This window comes from Lagopus leucura, unplaced genomic scaffold, assembly GCF_019238085.1.
Source record: "Lagopus leucura isolate 7727_CA_CO unplaced genomic scaffold, USGS_WTPT01 Super-Scaffold_100008, whole genome shotgun sequence".
NCBI classification, from domain to species: domain Eukaryota; kingdom Metazoa; phylum Chordata; class Aves; order Galliformes; family Phasianidae; genus Lagopus; species Lagopus leucura.
Genome location: NW_024962265.1, coordinates 14,326,312 through 14,351,040, shown reverse-complemented (window position 1 = coordinate 14,351,040; position 24,729 = coordinate 14,326,312). Strand labels below are relative to the sequence as shown.

The 24,729-nt window shown below is 34.9% G+C and overlaps 1 protein-coding gene across 1 annotated transcript in view; it reads right to left on the bottom strand.

Annotated features, from left to right (window-relative positions):
- CPNE8 (copine 8) overlaps positions 1–24,729 on the bottom strand; it is a 91,339-nt gene that overhangs the window by 49,582 nt on the left and 17,028 nt on the right. The window contains exons 3-6 of the mRNA XM_042872761.1: positions 22,502–22,548; positions 12,892–12,995; positions 9,993–10,032; positions 9,138–9,214 (exon numbers count right to left, since the gene is read on the bottom strand). Coding sequence (XP_042728695.1) covers positions 9,138–9,214; positions 9,993–10,032; positions 12,892–12,995; positions 22,502–22,548 — 268 coding nt within the window. The remainder of the gene's footprint in view (positions 1–9,137; positions 9,215–9,992; positions 10,033–12,891; positions 12,996–22,501; positions 22,549–24,729) is intronic.

Sequence of the window (24,729 nt, the reverse complement as noted above, 5' to 3'; positions counted from 1 at the left end):
TTTCTAGTTCGTTACTCCTATCCTTCTTTCTTGAAATTAAATAATTATTTGAATAAAAGGAGACAATGAGGTAAAATTAGATTTTTAAATTGACTATATTCTTCAAGTTTTTCAAAGACAGCTAAAATGCACTCACACTCTTCTCTTGTGATACAATATCAACATATACATCCACTATTCTTATTTTTGCTTACTAGTTTCCTTAGCCCTTTCGAAATAATTTACAATGCTCTAAAGCCTTAAATTGTTCAGCAAGACCGTGGTACACAGCACTGCATTGCAGAAACAAATTCAATGACGAAAAGAGAACAATGCCATTTTAATTTCTAGGCAACACTACACCTTATCTGCAAGCTGTAGAAATGGGAGACGGGAGAGAGCAAGAGACAGACCTGAAAGAGACAGACAGGCACAGGAAGTGGAGGAGAGAGGAGGGGAAAGAGAGAGAATTGGGAGGAAATAAAAAAAGAGAAGTGGTGGGAGAAAGTTCTTACAAGCAGATCAAAGATTAGAAATTATGAATACAGAAGCAAAGATTGACGCAAAGCATATATAAAGATTTTGAAAGCTCACTGAAAGTTCCTTTGTAGAATGTGATGCTTATGTCTACAAGGAATGTATCAGGGAATGCTGCTCCTATGCCATTGCAGCCATTAACCAGTAATCACAGAAATGTGTGATTCCTCACCTGGAACCAGCACAGTCAGTGCAACAAGATAAGTCTGATTTAACATAAAATATAATAGAGAGGGAAGCTATTCAAGTTCTTGATTATATATTTTAACTGACAATTTAAATACATACAAATCATCACAGAATCACAGAGTGGTTTGGGTTGGAAGGGACCTTTGAGATCATCCAATTCCAACATTCTGCTACAGACAGGGACACCTCCCTCTAGACCAGATTGCTCAAAGCCCCATCCAGCCTGGCCTTGACTGCCTCCAGGGTGGGAGCATCTGCAAACTCACTGGGCAACCTATTCCGGTCTCTCATCACCCTCATAGTAAAAAAAAATATTTCTAATATCTAGTCTAAATCTACCCCCTTCCAATTTAAACCCTGAGACACCTCCATTCAATGTGGCTTGATTTATAAAGTACAATTCAATTTAAGACCAAGCAGGAGAATTTTTTAAAAACAATAGGAAAAAGAATCTAGTCACTGCAAATATTATACAGTATGATTTATAGTTCAATCCACTTCTTGTAATGATTTGGTTTGAAATCTGCCACCCTCCAATGGCTCAATGCCTGAAAACTAAGGGATACTGACTTGTAGTCTCAGACTTTCTAAAGATGAAAAAACTTGTGTTTTTTTACTTAGGAAGAGTACCTCAAAAACTTTTGAAATTTAGTAATAAGAGAAGCAGCAGAAATGACTTAGTTAGAACAGTGATACTGAACTTACATGGAAAAATGTTTCAAAGAACAAATGGCCATGAGCCACGCTTTGATGGATAAAGAAGAAAATAGAAATCTCAGAAGTATAAGTAAAAATCCAGAAGGTCCCAATACCACAATTCTGTAGGCTATGTTACTCAAATAGAAAGAACCGTTATCAGAATTAGCATTACCTGAAGCAAAACTCTTGCTGCACAGACATGTGAGTACGGGATAGACTCAAATCAGCATTAGGGATTTATTTGACATGTGGTCCACACAGCGACTTACAAACAAAAGCAATGTGCAAGTCTTCTGGTGTGGAAAGACCAATACATTTATCCCACTTCAAAAAAGTTGTTGTGTCTCAATGTAGATCATGAGAAATAAAATTTTGACCATTTCCTGAAGAGCTGGAGAACTAAAGCAAACTGCTGATAAGCAACCTCTATTTCTGAGACACTGTATCTGCAGCACCAGAATAAGCTTGAAAAGACACTCTGACTTAACGAACTGAAAGGAAGGATCTTGCTAGAGTCAGTGGAAAAGTCAGAGAAAGATGACAATTAATACTGAAATCTGAATATCTGAGAATAAACAGAGCCTTAAATTTGGCAAGCTGAAACTGCAGTGAGGCAGAAGATTAAATTTTTTAATGATCTGAAAAGTGCTCACCATCTTATTCCTGAATTGATAGAACCTAAACTCTCTGGCAGTCACTGCCACAGGCAAAAGTATAGGACACATATATAGGAAGTGCCTATTCCAGGGCTCAAATATATTTTTTCTATCAATTATGTTGGCAGCAAGATGACAAGAGAAAGAACTTCCCCAAACAGGCCAGCTGGATCCAGTACAGCCTCATTAACAAGCAGTGGCACTCAGATGTGAATAACTAGTGTACAAGGCTTATTAAACTTTGCAGCGTCTCTGCCTCATTGTTAAAGGGAATCCTGATAGGAGTGCACTTAGTAGGTCCTGGAAGGAACATTTCTCAAAATTGTAAATGTAGTTAGGACATATCTTCTCTCTAGGAAGATAGAACATGCAAATATCAATTTGTGAAAAATTTCAAGGAAAGTGATGGTCACTTGAGAGAAAAATAAAGCTGCACCAATTCTGAAGTAGATAGATTTGCACCTCATTCTTTCATTTTCATACAAATTGAGCACACAAGGTCAGTCCAAGTAATTCTTACACAGGGCTTGATTTGAGAAAGCATTTAATGAATTGAGTAACTCAGAAGTTAAAGAGAGCAAAAATTATTGTTAAAATGACAAATTACCCATTTCACCTGCCCTGTGTGACTAGATTTATTTCCCAGGAGAAACGAGCCAGAGGAAATGTTCACATTTGTACTTGTCCAGTTTGTAAAACAAAGTGCAGCAATAAAGAACTGTTTGTGAGCTCAAAGGCTCATAGGCAGTCACAGGCACAATAGATTAGAACACTACCATTCTGGAAACAAGAGTCCTCTGCTACTGACAGGCATTAATGGGCTTTGAGAAGCAGAAACAGAAACAGAAACAGAAACAGAAACAGAATGGGAGGTTGAGGAGATATCCTCATACCTTCCAATAGCAAATACTATTAAATTCACTCCATGGCATAATTTACTGGAGCTCATAAAACCAACAAAACTGCAAGTCATGCCTGTGATGAAGCCAAAGAAGAAAAGTGCACATGTTTATCTTCGTTTTTGCTCTCACCACGAAGGACAGTACCATGACATGCATTTCAACCTGCTGGATAGATCACTGTAATAGTGACTCTCTCAACTTGAGATCTGTATTTTCATCTTGATGAGGTGGAGAACAAAGGTATTTTATCCTGAAAAGGTACAGAAGGGAACTTTCCCCGGTGGTGAGCGGTCTGACTTAGCCTCCATGGTAGTCATGGGCTCTCAAATCTCGTAAGGTTTTTGTAGATGTTCAAAGTGCAATCTGCAAATCCTTCTAACTTTCATTTTGGAAAAATGTCAGAGTTTACTTGAATGTCAGTGAATTCAACCTCAAGCTGCTTAACTACGGGAAGTGGTACTTCAGTAGGGTAGCTGACTGAAACTATTAACAACACTGTAGATTCTCTTCTTTGTATGCCTATTAGCAGAGAATGGAAGAGGCAGAATTTTAATTAGCTTCAGCAATTCTGTGAAGAAAAGAAGTTCTTTGATCTTAAGTGAAAGACTGAAAAGAATGATCAAAATATGTAAATGTGGGCTTGACTTTGTAAAGAGAACTGTAAATTCAAAGCAGAATGTATCCTTAGGAAGGAAAGACATGCAGTATTGTCAAAAGAATCACAGAATCATTTTAGGTTAGAAAAGACCCATAAGATCATCAGGTCCAAGAACACTGAGACATAAAACACAGCTGTACAAGCAAACAATCATGCAATGAAATGTAATGAACAAAATAAGACAACAAATGTCTCTTAGACACCAAGATAACCAGATTCCAGAAAGTCCAGAGAGAAAAATCAGTTTGCCACAGTTGTCTATGGCAGTGTCATAAACTCCAACAAAATGAAACGTGAACAATGAGAAGAGATGAAAAAATCAACATTAACAAATATCTACGCACACCATTTATACAAAAAGGGAGGTATATTTTGAAACTTTTCAAAAGGACAACTGGCTTGGGTCCGTTCACTGCCCAACATGCAACAGAGTAAACCTAAACAATACTTGTTTAGCTAAGTGAGAAAGTATTACATTGGTTCACATAAATAATGGTTTATGTGAAATAATTGGTTCCATGAGATAATGATAAGACAGGGAAGGATATCAGTGAAGATTCTGATAGCCAATTTCAAACTTTAAATTTCATCTGTTACTCAATTCAGACTTGATAAACCAATGAACAAATTATTTTTCATCTACATGTTTAAAATAAAATTCAGGAGCTAACTCAGAAAAATGTTATAGTGTGCTGCAGAATATACCACATTTAAGACAGAATGAACTGCAAAGACCTTCAATAAATCAGAAAGATTTCTATTAGTTAATATGGGTGTCTTCAAAGTCAGTCCCTGCCTCTGTCAAGTCACCACAGGCCTCCTTCCTCCCTCCCTCCCAAGTCACATCTAGTGTAAATAGTTAATGGCATTCAGAATGCAGTACTGTGTAATTCATAACAAGTTAAACTAAATTATCATAGCTGTTAGCATAAGTTTGAGAATATTTGTTCTAGTATTAGGAAACAAATTCAGGCAAACTCCTTGTCTCAAACACAGGATAATGTTCAAGTCAACAGACAAGCAGACTGCACAACCACCCTGATACCCCACTTTTGATGGAGTAAGAGCTCTCGTTGGAAGGGTCTGGGAGTAGTCTAATATACCCCCTCTCATCTCTACTTCACATACTCATCATCAAAGCTATTTCTTGGACAAGTGTTTAAAAGTTTCATATCCAGGATGGATGAATCACAAGCCGTTGTTGTCTAATAACCAAAATGGCTGCTGAAGTTAAACACTTTATATAAGTTGCTTTTTCTGGATAGTTTTTCGAGTCACTTAGGGAAATAGTCAAGTGAACATATACTGTGTTGCTGTGTGCGTAGGTGTATTTTTAAGTTTAAACAGTGCATTTGTAGGAGTTACCCGAAATCATACTGCAGACATTGAAACCTTCCACACCCTGAAGAGGTGATCTGAGGAGCTAAAGATTCTCATTACCTTGAAGTACTTTCCAGTGTGCACAATCCTATTGCTACAGATAAAGGAAATAACAACAAAATGCACAGTGACATTAATAGAACTGTTTATGTATATGTAAATTAAACCCTGATTTAAAAATAAATTATGTATAAATATTGCCGTTGTCCTTGGGTGGGAGGGCATGGGGGACAGGAGAGGTTTCAGGGTAGGGGTTTACGAGGAACAAGTCATAAAAATCAAGTCTGTAAATACAGTTATTGGCTGATTAAACTATGCATATTTGGAGCCCTTTAAATTCAGCAGAAATACATTTGTGAACTCAATTTCCAAGCACTAAAGAAAATGTGAATTGTTTTGTTAAAGGATGTTACAGCACTAATGATAACAATGCTCATGGATTTTAGCAAGAGAATTAACAAGCCTACACTTATTACAAATCAATTTGAATCACCTGCAGTTGGATGTAAATTAGGGAAGCTAAACCAAAGTCTTATTTTGAGAAAATACTATGTGAAAATGTTTTGCAAATACTTTTCAAGGTTTTAATTGTCACTCAGTTTCTAAGAGTCAACTGTACAGTGAGAGCTGCTGAACAGCTGATATCTGCCTTTGTAAAAAAAAAAACCCAAATGATTGGAAGTAAGACCTTTACAGAAAAAAATGAATCAAGGCTAATGGACTGGAAGAGCATACCTCTCTGGGATTGCCTACCTACAGTGCAGTGCTAGCCAGTCTCTCACATTTGTGATTCAAAAAGGTCTACTTCCAGTATGCACAACTTTCAGAAACTGAGGGACTCAAAATTTTATTTAAAATATTTCCAAAATGTAATTATACAAAGCTTGCTTTTTGTTAACAAAATATTTTAGCTTTTATAAATTTTTTTTAATATTATATGGACACTTAGATCAACTTAAAAAAAAACCATGATGTAAATTCTTTTGTTACTTATCAATTTAAATGGCTGTTCTCAACTGTTTCATGCAGAAATGGTTCTAGAGACAACCAGAAATTATTTTTTGGCACAACAATATGAAACCCCAGGTTTATTTCCAAGCTTACACCTGTGCTGGAGTTATAAAAACCTGTGAATTTAATTGGATGCAGGTATGGAGAAGGTTTGGGGCATGGCACACTTCAATACTTCAAAATTATTTAAAGAGAGAATCGTGGCTATCATACGCAGTTCTCGAAGCTGGCCACTGTTTTTATGAAGCTGAAATATTTAGGACCACCTGCACACAATATCAACCACTTGATACAAATTTTAGATACAAATTATATTTGATACAAATATACATTATATTTGATATAAATTATAGAAATGTTAATTTTTCTTAATATTTTATTAGTGACATTAAGTTCTTCACATTAGCAAAATCTAGGGAAAAAGGCTGCAACTGATGTGAGCTGTACTTCATGATGATTCTAATTCTTGTTATTTGAATACAAAGTCAGAATAAGTTGCCATTTGTGGTGCTTTTACCAAAGTTTGATGCAGACAAATATTTTTCTATTACTGACAGATGTCCGCATAGTCGCTACATGGAAGACACAATATCTACAATGTACAAATGCAGTCTTCCCTAAGGAATCGCACAGAAACAACTCAACCCACACAGTGTTCTTCGTTATTGTTATTTATATATAAGGTTTCCTAAGCCTGCATTTACAAGGAAGCCTGCATTGAGAAAATTATTCATACTGAATCCAGTAGAATGTGATAAGAACATTACAGCACAGTAAACAAATTCAAGATCATTCACAGCAGTGCAGCTACTGTTTAAAAAAAAAAACAAAAACAAAAAAAAAACCAGAACAAAATGAACAAATATACTAAATTAAAAAAAATATTAATCACATAAAATGTCCATTGATACCATTAAATATGTGCTTTTAGTGTGTGACATACCTGAATTTGTAGATTACATTAGGAAAAAAAAACCTGTTATTTTCAATTACTATAGCATTTTTTTAAGGAATAAATAGTGCAGTTATTTCTCAAATGTTTTGCACCTTAAATATCTGTATATCCACATGAATAGTGGTTGCAAACTACTCATAATAAAATAAAATACTCTCAGCTACAGAAAAAATCCATAGATCATATAAAGTTTTTGATAAATTTAGTTGGGCAAATAGCAAATATTTGTCTTGTTTGGAAATTGTATTGCTGTGATTAATAAAACTAAAAGTGGGAAAGTCTGGCTTTGAAACACAGCATTTTCTTCCTTGATGCTTGATCAAAAGGCAGTACAGATTTATGATGTGCTAATCTGCAGGCTAGGTTATCTTTTAGTTGGGTTATGAGGATATTCTGATACGGTATCTCAGTGCTTTGGTAGTTTTATATCTTATATTGCTCTGATAACAGTGTTCCATGCTATCAAAAGGATTCCAATGAGATTCATTAAGCACAAATGATTCTGTAAATGTTGAGTGATAGCCACAATTAAATCCATGCTTAAATCAATGAAATAAGGTGCTATACTTGTATTATAGGAGTAATTACGATTCTATGATTCTATGAAAAGGTAAGTTTTATTACCTGGATTATAAATGGGTACACCTAAAGAATGGTTCTTTGCAGATTTATGCAACATGACAGTTTCATATCCATGGATAGGAGAGGAGCTTAGTAAAAGGATAACATTTTCTTCTGAAGGAAATGTAGTTTGTGTGCTTGTTTGAACCTCATTCTCTATCAATTTTAACTATTCTTTGTTTTTGTTTTTTGTTTTGCTGAAGTAAAAGTGTAACTTTCTTTGTTACTGGTTACTACCCAGTTGTCCAAACTTGCAATCTATTAAATCAAAAGATTATTTAGTTAACAATGACAAAGCAATTTAGTAGATTTAGGTGATATAATCCAAATATTTGTATCAAGTACAGAAGAAGCAAATATTTTAGAAGAAATAAAAAGGCAAATTTCAATGCAACCACTCAGATACCAAGCCTCTTTGACTGGAGACAACACGCTTTTGAGAATTTGAGATGAAAGTTATTTCTTGACTGAGGAAGTAAGTACTCATGTATTCACATCTTAAGTCCACAGATGCTTTGAGATATGGATTCATTTGGACTAATGCCTTTATTTAAACTGGATAAATAAAATGGCTGGATTTGTTAAGGACTCAACACTCGGGGAACTTCAGAGATGAAATTCTTCACAGCTATTATTTCATCTGGCACTGAACTCTAGTTCTAGCTATTTATATAAAATAAAGATGACTGTGAAAACTTATAGGTATCTTAGAGACATTTTATAAACATATTGGTAACATTCCTCAGAAAATAAACATTAGCAACATTATCACTGTATATGTTACTAGTAGTTCACATCATTTTAAAAAAAATTAAGACAGAAGCAGAATGTAAAATTAAAGGAACATCAGGGGTACCCGTCATTTCACATTTTTAAACAAAGGTGATTTATGGAATTATACAATCACAGAATCATTAGAGTTGGAAGGGACTTCTGAAGGCCACCTAATCTAGCTACCCTGCAATGAACAAGAACATCCAGAGGTAGATCAGTTGTCCAGGGCCTTATCCAGCCTCACCTTGAAAGTCTCCTGGGATGGGGCATCTACCACATCCCGAGGCTACCTGTTCCAGTGCCTCACCACCCTCACTGTAAAATATTTTTTCCTTACATTTAACCTAAATCTACCCTCTTTAAGCTTGAGCTTTTTACCATAACGAATTGTAACTTCAACATTTTAAAAATTATAATATAAAAAATGAGGATACCTAGAGAATAAGTGTTCATGTTAGAACACTGGAAATGTGTTTCCTTAAGAAGCAGAAATCAATTATTTAATCTTACCAATGATAGGAACTAAACCAAAACTTTTTCTATGTCAACCGTCATTCCTAAGTATAGATTGACAATAATAAACTCTTTACAATGCCAAAAAAGGAAAATATTTTTAAAATCATTATACTCAAACTATCTCTCATGCACAATATAACTTATTTGACAAAAAATTCTGCGTTAGTCAGTGAGAACTCACAGTTAAAAAAAACAAAACTCTAACTCTCACCTCATGAAGCAGTATGTATTCAAACAGCACTGAAGAATGACATACTTACGCAATTGGTTTTTCCAGTCTGCTCCCCTGTGATCCAACTATTTCTCCAAGCGTACAGAACATTTGTCCCAAAAAATCCTGAAAAGCAGTATCAAGAGAACTCAGAAACTGTGCTTTCTACAGGGAAAAACAAAAGGTTTTCCATCAATTTAGGCGTTTCTTTAGAGTAAAACACATTCTACTGAATACCGTGTCCAAATAGTAATTATGCCATTATACTGTTCTTACGTTGCCTTTGTCATCAACAAAAATGAAACAGAGATGGAAAAAATTAAACTTCCCTCTTCAAAGAAGGTTTTAAGAATCTGAAGAACCTTCAAAGACATTATAAAGCTTTCCTCACTAAACTGGAGCATTTTAATAGATTGCTCTTCTATGAAGGACTGTACAAAGAGTCCACCAATTTCTTGAAAGTTAATTATGTTGGAAGGAGCTCAAGCCTGCACAGGATCTTTATGAGAATTCTGGATTGACAATCCAGGATTTCTTTAATGCAGACATTATTTTTTATTTTTATAATTTTACTGTATCAAGTAAATTTCATATTCCATCTCCTTTTTACATAAGCAGCAGCTTAATATGAAGGGATTTTCAAAGTGTTGAAATGGATATTGAAAAAAAAAATTATGCTGCTGTTCAACTCCTGAAAAGGTATACACGTGTGCTTAAATGTGCCCTTTATAGTAATATATCCCATTGAAGTTATACTCATGAGCATTATTCTTGTTATTAACAACAGTACAAGCTCTGTAATTCTCTCTAAGCATCTGGTATTAATTACATTCAAAAGTAAATAAATTAAGAAAACTAAAGCATTTCAGCAGAAGATATTGTAATAACCAGGAAAAAAACTTACATGTTTTGACAGATTAGGGCTCTTGGAGTCAACATCATAGCTTTAAAAACAAAAAAGAAAGTTATATCCAACTTGCCAGATGACAGATCTGAGGACAATGTGAAAAAATGAAAATCAAACAATTCCTTCAGCTATTTCAGTGTGAAATTTGCACAAAAAGATACATGAATGGAAGTCTCACCAGTAAGAAAGGCAAATCAAATCATTACAGATTACAAGACTACTGTTCACTAGCTATCTAAAATAAAATGGTTTTCAGATTACAGGTTAATAAGAGAAATTATTCTAATACTCCTGTTCGAACAATGGAAGCTAGAAAAAAAATCAGAACAAAATTTCAAAATTAATCATTTTAACAGAAATCAAACTACATTGTGAATTACTTTCTTAGTCAAATGAATTGGAAAGCTACCTAACTAAATAAAAATAACTGACAATAAATCAAATTGCTTTTAGCAAGCGTTTGACTTGTTCTTTTCAGCTTTTTATCATAATCTTCTTCCTCCAGCTAGAAAATGTCACTGTCTTCTTTTCATTATCATGTCAGATTTTTTTTTAAATTACACAGTGAATTCAAGAAAAATTTTAAAATATTTAATACAGTAAGTGCTTTTGGGAATACCACTCTTTATACTAGCAGTCTTCCCTCATTGTCAGATAATCCCCGGTAATATTTTTACCATTTGACTCAGTAATAGAATTGAAAGAGTACTCTCAGTCCTCTCTGCATGTTTCGATTCCCACACTGTGGTACACCAGCCATTTGGGCTGCCATAACTGCCTGTTGGGATGCACTGTGGAACAGATCAGAAATTAGGAGGATGGGAAGCTGGATGTGGTGCAGTACAGCCATTTTCACAAACGTATTTGTAAAAAGAAGAAAAACAATAGAAAGAACGACTACAGGAATCACTAACTGTTGGTTTCTAAAAAATAGTAACTGCACATTGTCTGGTGAAAGTGAGCAGAAACAAACCAAACCAAAAAACAAACAAACAAACAAACCAAAAACCAACTGATAGCTTGACCTCAGGGCTAGCTATGCTACTGGAACCAAAAAAAATACTTCACTGGCAAAACTAGTAACAAACCATCAAATAGCAATGCAAAGAAGTCTGAGGCATCGGTCCTATATGATGTACACAGGGGCTCATGCTCATTTATCAGTACCCTCATAAGAACAGGAATCAGAGATATGCCTCCCTTTTTTTTTTTTGCTGCCAGAAACTGAAATCTATCAGGCCTTTCTCTCTTTGAAAAATAACGTTTTGGCCAACTGTAGTACACAATTTTACTGAGGAATTTAAAAAATAAGCCTTCCAAAGATGCTTCTTTCTTGACCTATATTGAAGTTCTAATCCATCAACAGCTATGAGTCACATTTTTAACTAAAGTAATTCATTTCCAGTCAGTTATAGGACTTTGAAGTGTAATCACAGGCTGGCTATACAATAAGGCAAGAATTAAAAAACATTACTTGGCTTTGAGATCAGACTTGTGCCTGTCAACAGTAGAAAGCAGGCAGGCCTTTCTTTTAAGTGCAGAATATGATGTTTGCAGCTTTTTGTAAATAAAAAATCAGAAGTCCACTTCTGAGTACACGAACAATCAAATAGATTAACTTTGCCCTGTAAGCTCCAACTACTTCTCAGACTACTACTACCTATCTAGAAGTTCTTCACAGACTTCTCTTTGCTTCGATTGAGTCAAACATTCTTATCCTGAGTTCATTTCTTTTGCTCTTCTATTGAACTTTCTCCTCCCATAACACACATGCAGCCTACAAGGAACAACGGATAGCCAAATCAGTACTCCTATACCACCCTAGCTTATTTCTCTCTTATTTCCAAAATGCTTCATCTGATCCTGGAAAGGAAACCTCTATTTCACAGTGACTAACACATACTAAAAGAAAACTTAAGCAGCAGGAAACAGTTAACTCAGCAGATTTAATTATACTGCATCCCAATTCTAGAAGAAAAAAAAAAAAGGGAAAAAAAACCTCAACACCAGGTTTTCACAGTGAAGATGGAAACAACTGCATCTGGCCACCTAGAAGCATCCTGCAATCTATCTTGGCATTCATTTAACTCCTTCAACAGTTGAAGTCTAGATGGAAACAGTTAGCTGCTACCTGTGCATTGGATATAGTAGTACTTGTAGAAACAAGTCTAAAAAGACTAAAAAGCTAAAGACTAAAAGCTAAAAACAATTAGACATGATTATTTTATTTGCTTGTTTCCATGACATAGGAGATACTGCTATTCGAGAGCATTTCAATACGCTCTGCTAGCAACTTAAAACAAAATCAGTACAAAAGAAAAAACACATGTAAGTTTATTAATACTACTAACATACACATCTAGCACCATATATATTTTCCATTACTACAGGAAAAATTCACACTAATGCTCTATGTACTTCATGCCCTGATGAATATACAGATTGATTTGCATTCCAGAACTCCAAAAAATAAAAATTAAGAGATTGTAAAATCTGCTTTGAAGCAGCTACTTAGATACAAAGACAGCAGATGAAGGCTAAAGAGTATAATATTTAAAAATGGCTTTACAACAGACTTCCTGGGAGATTTTAGGAAAATAAAGAAGTGCTTATTCCTCTGCTTTGCTGTCTACAAGACAGAAATGTTCTAAAAGCAAACTACTTAATCAATATTATGAAAGCAATGACTGTATGACTACATTTTGATTAGTTAGAACTTACCAATTTCTGAAAACTCAGTCGTTGTTACATATTTATTTCTGAAGAAGAAATGCTAAATCGTGTTTATTTGTTCAATGTCAAGAGGCACTATTTATTTTCAAGTTAATTTTGTGCTTTACAAAACTCAGTATGTCTACAGAGATTGTACTATTAGAATTGAAGACTGTTAACTTACAAATCAAATCGCAGATTCTCTCTTTCTTCAAAAAAGTAGTCCATTATAAATTTTCTTACAAAATCTGGATTTAAAGTATTGTCAATTACTTCTGTTCTTCCAAACTGGAAAAGAAAAGTATCAGTTTAAGGCAAGTAATTTAAGATGCTGCAGTTAAGAAGATTTCCACAACTGCACTATGATGTGAAAAAGCATATAATTTTTTTTCTTAAAAAGATGTCAACAAAGAAAACGATTCTGTTCACGTGAAAGGACCAGTCATCCATAGATGAAGACAGGCTGGCAGAAGAACTCATAGATCACCATGAAGGGTGGTGCATGCCCTGTGTCATACGGTAAAAAAATTATAAATGCTATTACAAAACTATATAAGCTCCTAAAGTGAATTAGAATCCACAAAAATTTGAGGAAGAAATTCAATAGCACAAAAACCCACTTTTCCTTCATGAAAGACAATAGCAAACAAAAGCTTACACAGACTGCTTATTTCGGGTAGATTTAAATATCAGAAAACATAGTTCTTCTGCTAGAAGCATACCATTTTTGCACTATCCTACTCCTATTTCACCTTTGTTCAGCTCTCTTTTTACATCTAATCTCTGAGCCTTTTCCAAAATGCCTTTTTTCCCCTTGGTGTTTACACCGAGCTCTTGATGAGCTGAAAATATTTTAGATAAAGAAGATAACTTTTGATTGACTTCAGTTCTTCATAAGCATCACAAATACAAATAACTGATTATAAAACTACAGTTCTGTGTTGTAACTGTTCTTGTATTTCTGTATTTTTGAAACAGATAGCAAAGCAAAAAAGAGTAAATTAATGACATGATCATTTCATTTTGTCCTCCATATTGAATATATCAAGACATTCTAATAGAGCCTACTGAAAAGGTCACTGACACTTTCCTGAAAGATCATCATTAGCAACTTCTCAAAACTGCAGTCTGTGACTCCAGTCTTCCAGCGAGTCAAAGACTGCCAATTGCTTAACAGACAGGACTGAATTAAACCCAAAAACGCAGACAAGGAAATAACAGGACATTTGTTTTCTTCTGAGTTTTTTGAGAATTTGTTTTGAAGTTTCCATATCACAGGTGTGGATGCAGCCACCACACAGAGCCCAATTTTCCTGCTGGAGCTCTGAATATTTAAATTAACATCTACACGGTATGAAAGGACAAGAGCATACTCCGCTGTTGCTTCCTCTCAAAACTCAGGAATTTCCGTTCTTTACTCGATTCTCATTAAAACAAAACAGTAAAGAACTCCAGACACATTATTTCTGTGATTTAAATAAATTCAATTACTTTCAGCAACTATTTTTTCTCCTAAAATACCGGAATATCTTCCAACACCACTCATTCACACTGGCCATCTAGAGAAGTGAGCCTGTATCCAAGAGCATGACTGCTTTGTGAAAAGCAATCACCCACCTCAGGTATAATGAAATATTCAACAGAAACTGACACATCTTCAAGACATAATATTATAAAGTCTCAAAAACAGGAACAACCCTCAGAAGTGGCACGGTGGTGATTTGCATCTTTAAATAGCACGTTCAAATTCTATTAGGTAAGTTCACTTTGTTATCCTGTGAGATGTTCAATCATGACAGTGCTATTCAGAGAGATTTATATTCCAGCATCTCCCATGAAAGACAAAGATGCAAGACTATCTTTACAACAAGGAAGACCCTCTCAAAATTAAAAGATGAAGAAAATTTAACACATAGTGTCAATTAGCATATTGCTCTGCCAAACCTTTACCTCAGTTCTTAAAAGACAGGCAAAATGATTTCCTGATCTCACTGCAAACTTGAGACCCCCTGTAAAAAGGCTTCTAAGCATGTCCTTGAGCACCAACTGTTTAGAAAGCAGGATCAAGAGCAAACACTGTATTTCTTCAACTCTCCTAAGTCAAAGCAATTGTTATGAAAGGGGTAAGGCACTGTTTGGAAACTTGTCAAAGAAATCTCCAGAGCGCTAAAGATACGGGATATTCAACTGGAACACACCAAATCTCTTAAGAAAGGATTGGCACAGGATCCTGGAAGCAGATCAGAACAAGAACAAATATTTTCATACAGTTTGCTTCAAAGGAAAAAAGTCAGTCTCTTGAGAAGACTGGAGGTATTCTTAGAAATATTTGAATAAAGTTGACAGGTAGAGTGCTGTAAAAAACACTTTTGAATCAGCACTGGTCACTGTTACGGCTAAGTATCAATGAATGAGAAATGAAAGTAGCACTAGAAAGTTGGCACTTCTATGCGAACAAGTATGAGTGGGGTACACGTTCGGGCTTAAGTCCTCTTTGCTTCTAATTTGCACGTGAGCTGAAGTTTCTCATCAGTTTTGAGGTGAAATAAATCTCAATGTTTATACAGAAAATTGTCCCCTGTCAACTACACATATTAGAGCACTGAACAGTACTGGAGGTCAGGAAAAACTAGAAGCTAGAATGGCTCACTAAATGAAATATGCAGCAATATCTATGCAATTGGTACTGTCTGAAGGTATGCGCTAAGAAGCTAGTCTGACACAAGTTTCAAAGCAGGAATGAGAAATGAAATCAATGGAGCACGAGGACCATCATTTTTTCTGTTCTGAGCAGGAGTATATCTCATCTGAGGAGTGTTTTTTCCATCTCAAGTTTCCTACTTCTTGCATTTGCACTTTCAAGCAAGCTAGCCAAATACTCTCTAAAACCGGAATTGGCTGCACGCAGAAGAAGCTTATACATAAAATGAAACCTGATGAACGCTGGTTTACTCAAGACAGAAAGGACTCTGGGCATTCAAGAAAATGTGTACCAGGTCCTAGGATGACTGTTGTAACTCGCAAAGCTACCTGAGGCACACCAGGTAAATTAATAAAACTTAGTTGTGGTTCTCTCTCACACTACATCCAACAGATTCAGATGCACATACGCAAAAACATCAATGAAAATATTTCCCAGTATGTGTGGATTTAAGTAGTAAATTCTCCTAGAAGACTCCTTAATCACCATGCAGGAAAAGAAAGGTTGTATATTCATAAACTGATCATGCCTCTTGATTGATGACAGACATGGAACATCAACTACTTCTGTAGGAAGCCCATTTCAGTGTTTGCCACAGTAAAATTTTCTCAAAATTTCTCCTCCTCATAAGTTCTAGAAAATAACAAGGTTACCTCTTAGCTTTTTTTTCTCCAGACTTGACAATCCAAGCATCCTTAGCCTCTCCTCATAGGACATGCCTTCCAATCCTTTTACCAACTTTGTTGCTTTCAAGGAACAAAGGAACATCCTTTTTTTCAGTGTGGAGCTCAGAACTGTACAGAATATCAAAGGTGAGGGCACACCAATGGCTAAATATAGTGTCGTCAGGCAGCATCACCTGTTTTGACTGGCTGTCTACGCTATGTTTAACGCACCCCAGAAGACACTGAGTTGCTTGAGTGTGCGCAGAGAAGAGCAACAAAGCTGGTGAACAACTAGAAAACAAGAGATATGAGCAGCAATTGACAGAACTGGGGTTGCTTAGTCTCTACAACCATTGCAGTGGGGAGGATGTCAGCCTCTTTTTTTAGGTGGCAAATAATAGGAGGATACAGTCATTAGTTGCTCCAGGGGAAGTCTAGTTCGGACATTAGGAAGGAGAAGGCAGTGAAGCAACAGAGCAGCCTGCCCTGGAAGTAGTGAAGTCCCCATCCTTGGTGGCATTTAAGATATACATGGATGCAGAACTAAGAGACATGGCTTAAATGACAGTACTCAGTCGGCTACGTCAACAGTTGAACTTAATGATCTTGAAGGTCTTTTCCAACCTAAATGATTCTAACCTAAATGAAGAATGTGACTGTGGCTCTGAAAGAAGAGTACTATAAGGAGAAACAGATGTGCCAAAGATTGGATGGATAGCTGGAGAAGGTCCTGAAAACAAAACTGGCAATCACAATAAGGTCAAAAAAGCCCTCTCTCTCATTACATTGATCCAGACTTCCTAAAATAATGAAATTAAGACAGAGCTCACTCTTGAGCAAATTGTTCTTGTTGGAGTAGGAAGCAAACAATTCTTTATTTGATGAACCCAATAAAAAATTGCTCTCAAGAATTTCAGAATATGTCATTCACTAGAAGGATAGTAAATGGACTCATAGAATAAAAGAATTGAGAAAGATGTGTTAAAATGCATGACTTTCACTATCTGTAGACAGACTGTCCATTCTGAACATTCAATTCTCAAACACAGGGCTGTTCTTCACTGAAGAGTTCAATTCTCAAGCATATTCCACATTGCTCCAAGGTTCGAGATGCTACTTTGAAGACCTGAGTTTCACTCATCAAGAAATTGCATACACTGTTCTCATAATGCTTGTTAAACACATAAGAGAGATGAACCCCTGTACCTCAGGCTTTAATGCAAAGCTCTGCTAGGTAGTCTCCCACTCACTGGATGCTAAGAAAACTTATCAGCAAGCTAGAACGCAACAAATAAGGAAAAGCTGATGGAGCTTGGTTTGTTCAGTTTGGAGAGGAGAAGGGTTAGAGAACATCTATTGTCACTGCCATCCTCTAGTATACCTAAGAAATACAAAGAATACAAAGCCAGACAGTTCAAAGAACGTAACAAAAAGACAGGACACTTCTATCAGAAATGAAACCAAAGAAAATTATGATGGGACATAGTGAAACAAGTCTCCAAAATGAGTGATTAAGCTCTGGAATAGGTCACCCAGAGACTTGTGCAGTCTCTGCCACTTAAGTTTTTCAAACATGATTTGGGAAAGGCCCTGAGCAACCTGACATAATCATGAAGATGGCTTTCCTCCTTGAATCAGGAGGCTGAATTGAACATAGCTGATGAGTTGGAGGCAGAATAACACAAAGATTCTTTTCACCTAAATTATTTAATGACCATGTCATATTTCATATATCAGGTTGTTAAGTTTTATAGTTCCATTAGAAATAGCTCTATGTATGAATCTGAAAGAAAAGTTACTTAAAAAGGAAAAATAGTTGTTACTTATAAAACGGTAATGTCAGTTAATTTTTAAAAACAAGAGAATATAATAAATATATGCATAGTTTCGGTCCCTTCAAATTTGATTTTTTTTTTTTTCCTTCTAGAAAACAATATTCCATTTAAACCAATATCCACGTTACATCTGGGAAATGTTTTGGACTTGATTTGAGAGCCAAGACAGAAGCCTATCAGGAAAAGAGGAAAAAAGATAAATATGCAGCATGCTGCTGATTAGATCACTGAGAAGAGAGGAGGCCTGACAATGTGTGTTACGCTGCTACCTTTACAGTGAAATTCTTTACAATACTCAGAAGACTGAATTCAGTACCACAGCTAGCTTGTCTTTAACTTTAAATTACTTTTCTTATATGAGGCTTCAGTTTTTCAACTGCTTGTTTTTCACAGGCTACTTAAACAGTTCTGTTACATTAAACTAATATAATTAATTACTTGTAGGATGAATATTAAAATTTATCTTGTAGATGACATTAAAATACTGGCCTCTAAAAACCATCAGGCTATATTTTTAATAAGATAAAGAAAGCATCATCTTTTTAAATCTCTTTTCCAAATCAACAATGGCTTTTTAAAGTAGAATAGGTTATTTCTATAATCCAGTGTCTTACAACTAGTAGCATAGCAGTTAATTAATTAATTCCCTTCATGGCCTAATTTGCCCACTGACAGTTGTGCAGAGCTAAAATCTTAACATAGCCAACAAGCAAATACCTTTAGAAATGTCATTCAGGAGAGAAAGAAAATCCATTTAACTAATTAAATGGGGGAAAAAAAAATGGAAAAAAAAATCCAAAAAAGCATTCATTTTTCATATTTCCTAAGATGAAGATACTTTGCTACCTCCTAATGCAAGTTCTCCTGGTAGAAAGGAATTTTATTTATTTATTTTATCATCTTAATTTTTTTACCATCTCAATTTAGTGATCCATCCCAAAAAGCTTTGAGGTTGATGGAAAACCATAAGCTTCATTTTGATATCAAAATATTATAGAACACTAGTGGGTTAGTTAAAACTATTTAGTTTTATAGTTATACTTGTCTATTGTCTATTCTGTATTTCTCAATCAGAAGATATAAAGGAACTACAATGACCTAAAAAAAATTAATAATTAATAATAGTAATAATAATAATCCCAATAAATGTTGATTATAAAGCATCTAGTCCATTCTTCCCATTAAGACAGCCTCTAAACTCTACTAATGGAAAACTCGAAAGTGTATCTTATGGAGGTGAAAACAGTAACGAAATTGTAGATGCTACAGTGAAATACATAATTACTAAACATATCACTAAGTGCCCACTTTGAGCACAATCAAATAGATCACATAAAATCTTGCGGTCATAGGGGGAATATATGCATCTTAAAGATCAATTTATTAATGTAATATTTAATTATCATTTACTAATAAATAATTGTTTATGTTATTACAATAAATACTGAGTTGTAACTATACAGGAAAGAAAACCTAATTTTCTGGATGAAAACCTCTTGCGAGGTCCCAACAAGTTCCTGTGACTGACTGATGCATGCAGCACCTGCTGAAATGATCTAGAACAAGGACTGAAATAATTAAGGGCCAAAACAAATAGATTTTTACAGAACTGCACCTTACCATCAGTGGGTATTACCTGTAAAATTCCCACTGCTAAAATATTTCACCAATTTCTATTATTTACTTAACATTTAACTTTAAACTGCTCTGTTTTTCACAATTAACATCCTCTTTGAAGTGAAGAAATTCACATTCTTTCTAAATATTATTTAAGCCTTCTACAGACAGCAGTAAGTTATACTTTGTCATATTTTGAATGTGTCCTCACAAAGTAAGGCAAAGTGAGTGTTTTTAAATCCAAATATTAGATTCTGATGATACATTTGTTGCTAATTCTATTACTGGAAATACCTGATGATCACACTGCAAATAACAGAAAAACTGTTTTGAAAAATAACAGCCTATGAAGTTAAGAACTAAACATTTTAATTGTTTGCCAAGGATTCGGTGTACAAGAGTAACATCAAGTAAAACACTGGAATCTGTACCATAAGCAAACAGGAGTCAATGCCCAGAAAATATCTAGTCAGAAATTAAATTGAGAACTTCATTTAACTACTCTACTGAATCACTTCAGATATCCTAGCTGAGGGGTGGAAAAAAGCACATTGGTAGAATAGAGCACTAGGGAAATTATGGAGATTACAAAATGATTTAGTAAGTTTATGATCCCCAGGCATCTTCTGCAGTCTTTGAAAGAAAATCATTAGGCAAAAGAAGCAAGATAACTTCAATAAAGGAATAAAGAATAGAGAAAAAGTAAAGAATGCTGACATGACTGAACACCATTCTTTAATGTCCACAAATATCATCAGGGTGTTATTATTTGTCTTGTAGTTTTCTCCATACATTTCCAGGTGGTTTCCACCTCCATGAGCTAATGAAACTCTAAACAAGTGTTTTAATGCAACAATATGACACATAAACAGACACTGAAATCACAGCATTACTGCATTCACCACAGCAGACAGAAAAAGCACAGAAATAAAGATATGCGATAATCCATCCAATGTACATTATCAACTAACTTTCTACCTACTGCTATATATATATTTTACCACTGGTATAAATGTCATATACATCGTAACAAATGCATATCAAAATGCAATCCTGACTCAGTCCTTCTATTGTGACAACCTCTGAATTTTGACTGTCATAACAGCTACTTGGAACAGGATTCTATTCACTGAACTTTGCATCCAAAGTAGAAGAAGTGTTGGCTTTTGATTATCACTTGGAGGCATTTTGAAAGAATGATTCATCTAATCTACTGTGGACATCTAAATTAGACACAATTAACTGCCCTAAGGAAGTTATCTTCTTTCACTAACTATAAATAGTTTAAACAGTCGAAGGACTTGTAAATATCTATACCTGGATGATAGACAAGATAATTATGTTTTAAGAGTGGAAAAAAAAGGTAAGATTTTCTATCAACTGTCTTGTTGAAAGTCTGTTTTAAACGGTGCAATTCCTAAACTGGCACATGATACCATAACCACATGCACTCTCTCGTCACTGAGAAGATGCAATACAAGCACACTATCCTATTTTGCTTTGATTAGGAAAATAAAATTGCATAAAACAATACAGAGCTGTGAGGTGGTAGCATACTTCAAGCATTACAAACTTGGATCTATTAAAAAGGAAAGCAGATGGAATTTTTTTGAAGTAAGGTGATAATGCCATAATTTGACTGTCAGGACAATTACAGTTAGTAAAATGATTAATACCTATTAAACATTAAAAAAATTAACAGTTAACAACAGAAAAGAATGAAAATTCCACAGAATCATATATCAACCTTAGACAACAACAAAAAAAGAATTTCTCACAGCTAAATCCTAGACCAAGGAACTACCTGGATAACCTAATGACTTCACCACTGCACTGAGCTGCTTATCGGCACTCGAATGCCTAAAGGCTCCTCCGTTTCCAGTGTTAGCTATCCAGACATACAGAACTCTGCACATCCATTACTTCTGACAATTTAGTTAAGATTAGAGAGTTCTCACTTAGGTCCTCAGTCTGACATTTCTTTACAGAAATCACGAGAGGAATGTGATCCTGTAGGCATACTGAAAGCATGTCGGGTACACAGTACAGGACTAGAGAGAGCAGTAAGTTAACTACAAACGATGAGCTTTTGTCTAAGGCAAGAGAAAAATCCAGTTCTGTAAGGCTGACAGAATAGAAATCCACATCCACCCAGTTTCATTAAAAACTATCTTTCTCCAAACAACTACCACGAATGCCAAAAATAAGGGAAGAGGTTTGATTTCTGTTACCCTGGCCACTTCAGACAGTAGAAAACATTAAAAATATCAGTTCTGAAAACAAGAATATCACAGCTGCTCCTTTTTACAGTGAGCAATAGCAAGACAGTTCATTCCTCTCATGGCTCTTTAAGTAACCATCAATCCTCACAGTAAGGCAGCTAAAAAGCACGTTCCATGAGGAGAAGGGAAAGATGACCACCCTTCCTCCAACACTTTCACTTCTTTCAAAGAATAACATTAAAGGAAAAAGAATTTGATAACTACGTACAAGGAGACAGTTATAGGATGTATATGTCACTCTTTCTCCCTTTTTGCCTGATGAACATGTTTTCAGCAGGACCTTCTTCTCTCAAACACTGTACCAACACTATGCTACCACACCTGTAGGTTACTTTTGCTGATCCTAGGCATCACGACGACTATATCATTCCATAGATCTTGTACTGCTTGAGTTTCCTCCTCTCTCGTATTCACAAACCTTGTTCCAATTGATAATTTGACTTCACATATCTCACAAAAAGTATGAAACAGGAGAATTACATATTTTATTTTACTTCCCCTTTTGATGAAAAAAAATGGGATACAGATACGGAAACTGAGAATAATGTGACTAGGTACTCCCCACTGGGATGTAGGGCTCCTACCGTTTAGCATGGCAATCAAGAGGCTATGACATTCCTTCTTCAGTGCAAATGGCAAGTATTTAATGTACTAAAAAAGTTTATACACACACGTGTGTGTATATATATCTTACCTCTCTCCATTCTTTGTTTCCAATGGCTTGTGTGTACAAAACACAGACTGTGAAAGGAAAAAAGAAAAGATCATTTTGAGAATTGAATGTTGTTTTTTTTTAATTAAATAAGTTGATTTCGTAGTCAATTTTGCTGTCAAAACCACTACCTTGGAAAATCAAATATTAGTGTTTCCCCTCAGCTTTGAGTATGTCTCCCTAAATTAGTGACAATACTGGTTGTTGCCACAATGAATTGTGAAACAGAGTGGTTCTAAAATGGGAGGTGACACTTAAGACTGGCCTCCAGCAAATCACCTAAAATCCTTAGGAATAAAATTAGATAGAAGCAGGTTTTCATTAAATGTGCATGGTCTGTCTATCCAGGCTAATCCAGTGCATAATTATGCTAATTTATTTCTTCTTTCAGGAAATGAGAGAATTAAAATAAAAACAAATGAGGTCCCTACTGCAATGAGACAGGAAATAAAAGTGGAAAAAGGAAAAAATAGTTTGTGAAGTATTCTTTAATTCTGCTGTAAGCTCTTCTCACATATTTAAGGATACTGCATACATATCTCTTTATATTAAAACATAATAAAAACTGAATCAATTACATCTACCTATGTAAGCTATGTTTGAAACATCAAGAAGCATCATCTCACCAGTTTCACTCTGCTTACAGATTTGTTCTTCTAATACAGAACCCACTTCACATTAATCTGTAGCTTTCATCACAGAGGTACAGTTAATCAGGTCTTCCATACACCAAGTACAAGTATAAGCACAAATCATTTGCACCGAATGAATACCGCAAACTTCATTTTCAACAGTTTTGAATGAGTTGTATCTAACAAGTGTAAAGCAGTGATATCCTGAAACTCTCACCGTTTCCTAAATAAGGAAAATACAGATACACAAACATTTCGCTCTGTCAAATTCTGCTGTGCCAATCATTACTTTTCAACAGAAGACAGAAATAATATTATTTTGAGTTTCTGTCTTGAACAATAAAAGTAGAAGGCTGGTTTTCTTCTCAACAAAGTCAGAATCATCAACTGATCTAAGCAGAAATGAAGTCAAGCTTCAAACTATGTTTTCTTCTTACTTGGAAGGTAAAACACAACACACCAGGAAGAGTGGAAAAAAAGTAAGATCAACATTTCAGCTTGACACAGAACTTAAAAGTTAACACAATTCAACTTCATTTTTTTCCCAATAAGATATCTTGTAGAAGAAAAAGCTTTTATAAAAAAAAATCAAAATCAATTTCTGTTTTTCTCCATTCACTCTAAATGAAACCTCGGACAATCACACTACTGGCTTTGGTTCCTGATTATAGTAGGATGAATCCAAAGCAGTGAGTCTATTTTTACAGCTCTCTTTGGAGAAAATTGCTGAACTATATTATATAAAGAATGAAGTTTAAACAGGAAAACAGAGTGAAATGGAAGCTACAAAATCAGCTACGGAGATGTCTGAAAGTTACTAAATTTCTGACCAACCTTTGTATCTATTAAGATCTGTGCCAAGATAATCCTGGCAGATGTGGGAAATGTTGTCAAAGGAAATTTCGACATATAAAAACAAACTAAGAAATATTCTCTGGAAATACTCCTAGTGCTAACATGAAATCATACACTCTCCCAAATTTGCCTTCCACTTTCCCCACTGGCAATTCTTTTTTAAACGAACACCACAAATTCAGCAATGATGAATATTTTCTATCTTCAGTAGTGGTTTCCAAGAAAGCAAATATGTTACTAATTTCAAAAGCAGATATAATAACAGATTTCATCCATTTTACAGAGATCTTAAATCTAAATTTTCCACTAAATATTTCTCATACCTATAACCTCACTTGAGAATACAACTGAAACTCATTTGCAGAAAACGCCAGTCTTTATAGATAACGTACACTTCTGCTATTCAAATATTTTTATTGTCTAGATTTTTCCTAAACATAATAATTTTTCACCATTGATTTCCTGCTCTATTTTTTGTACTACATGCTGCCCTGTGTATTAGCATTAATACACTAAATCACATAACAATTTTGCACCATAGCTGTCCAAAAAAGAATATAAAAGAGGAGAAATTTAATATTAAGGAGAAGAAAGCAACAAAACAACTGTAAAATATCCGTTACTATCAAAGTTTCAGAAAAGAGGCATTCTGGCACAATCTTATCTCTTCAGTTTATGAAGCCAAATGAAAGAGTTATGAACAAAAAATCTAAAAAAAGATTA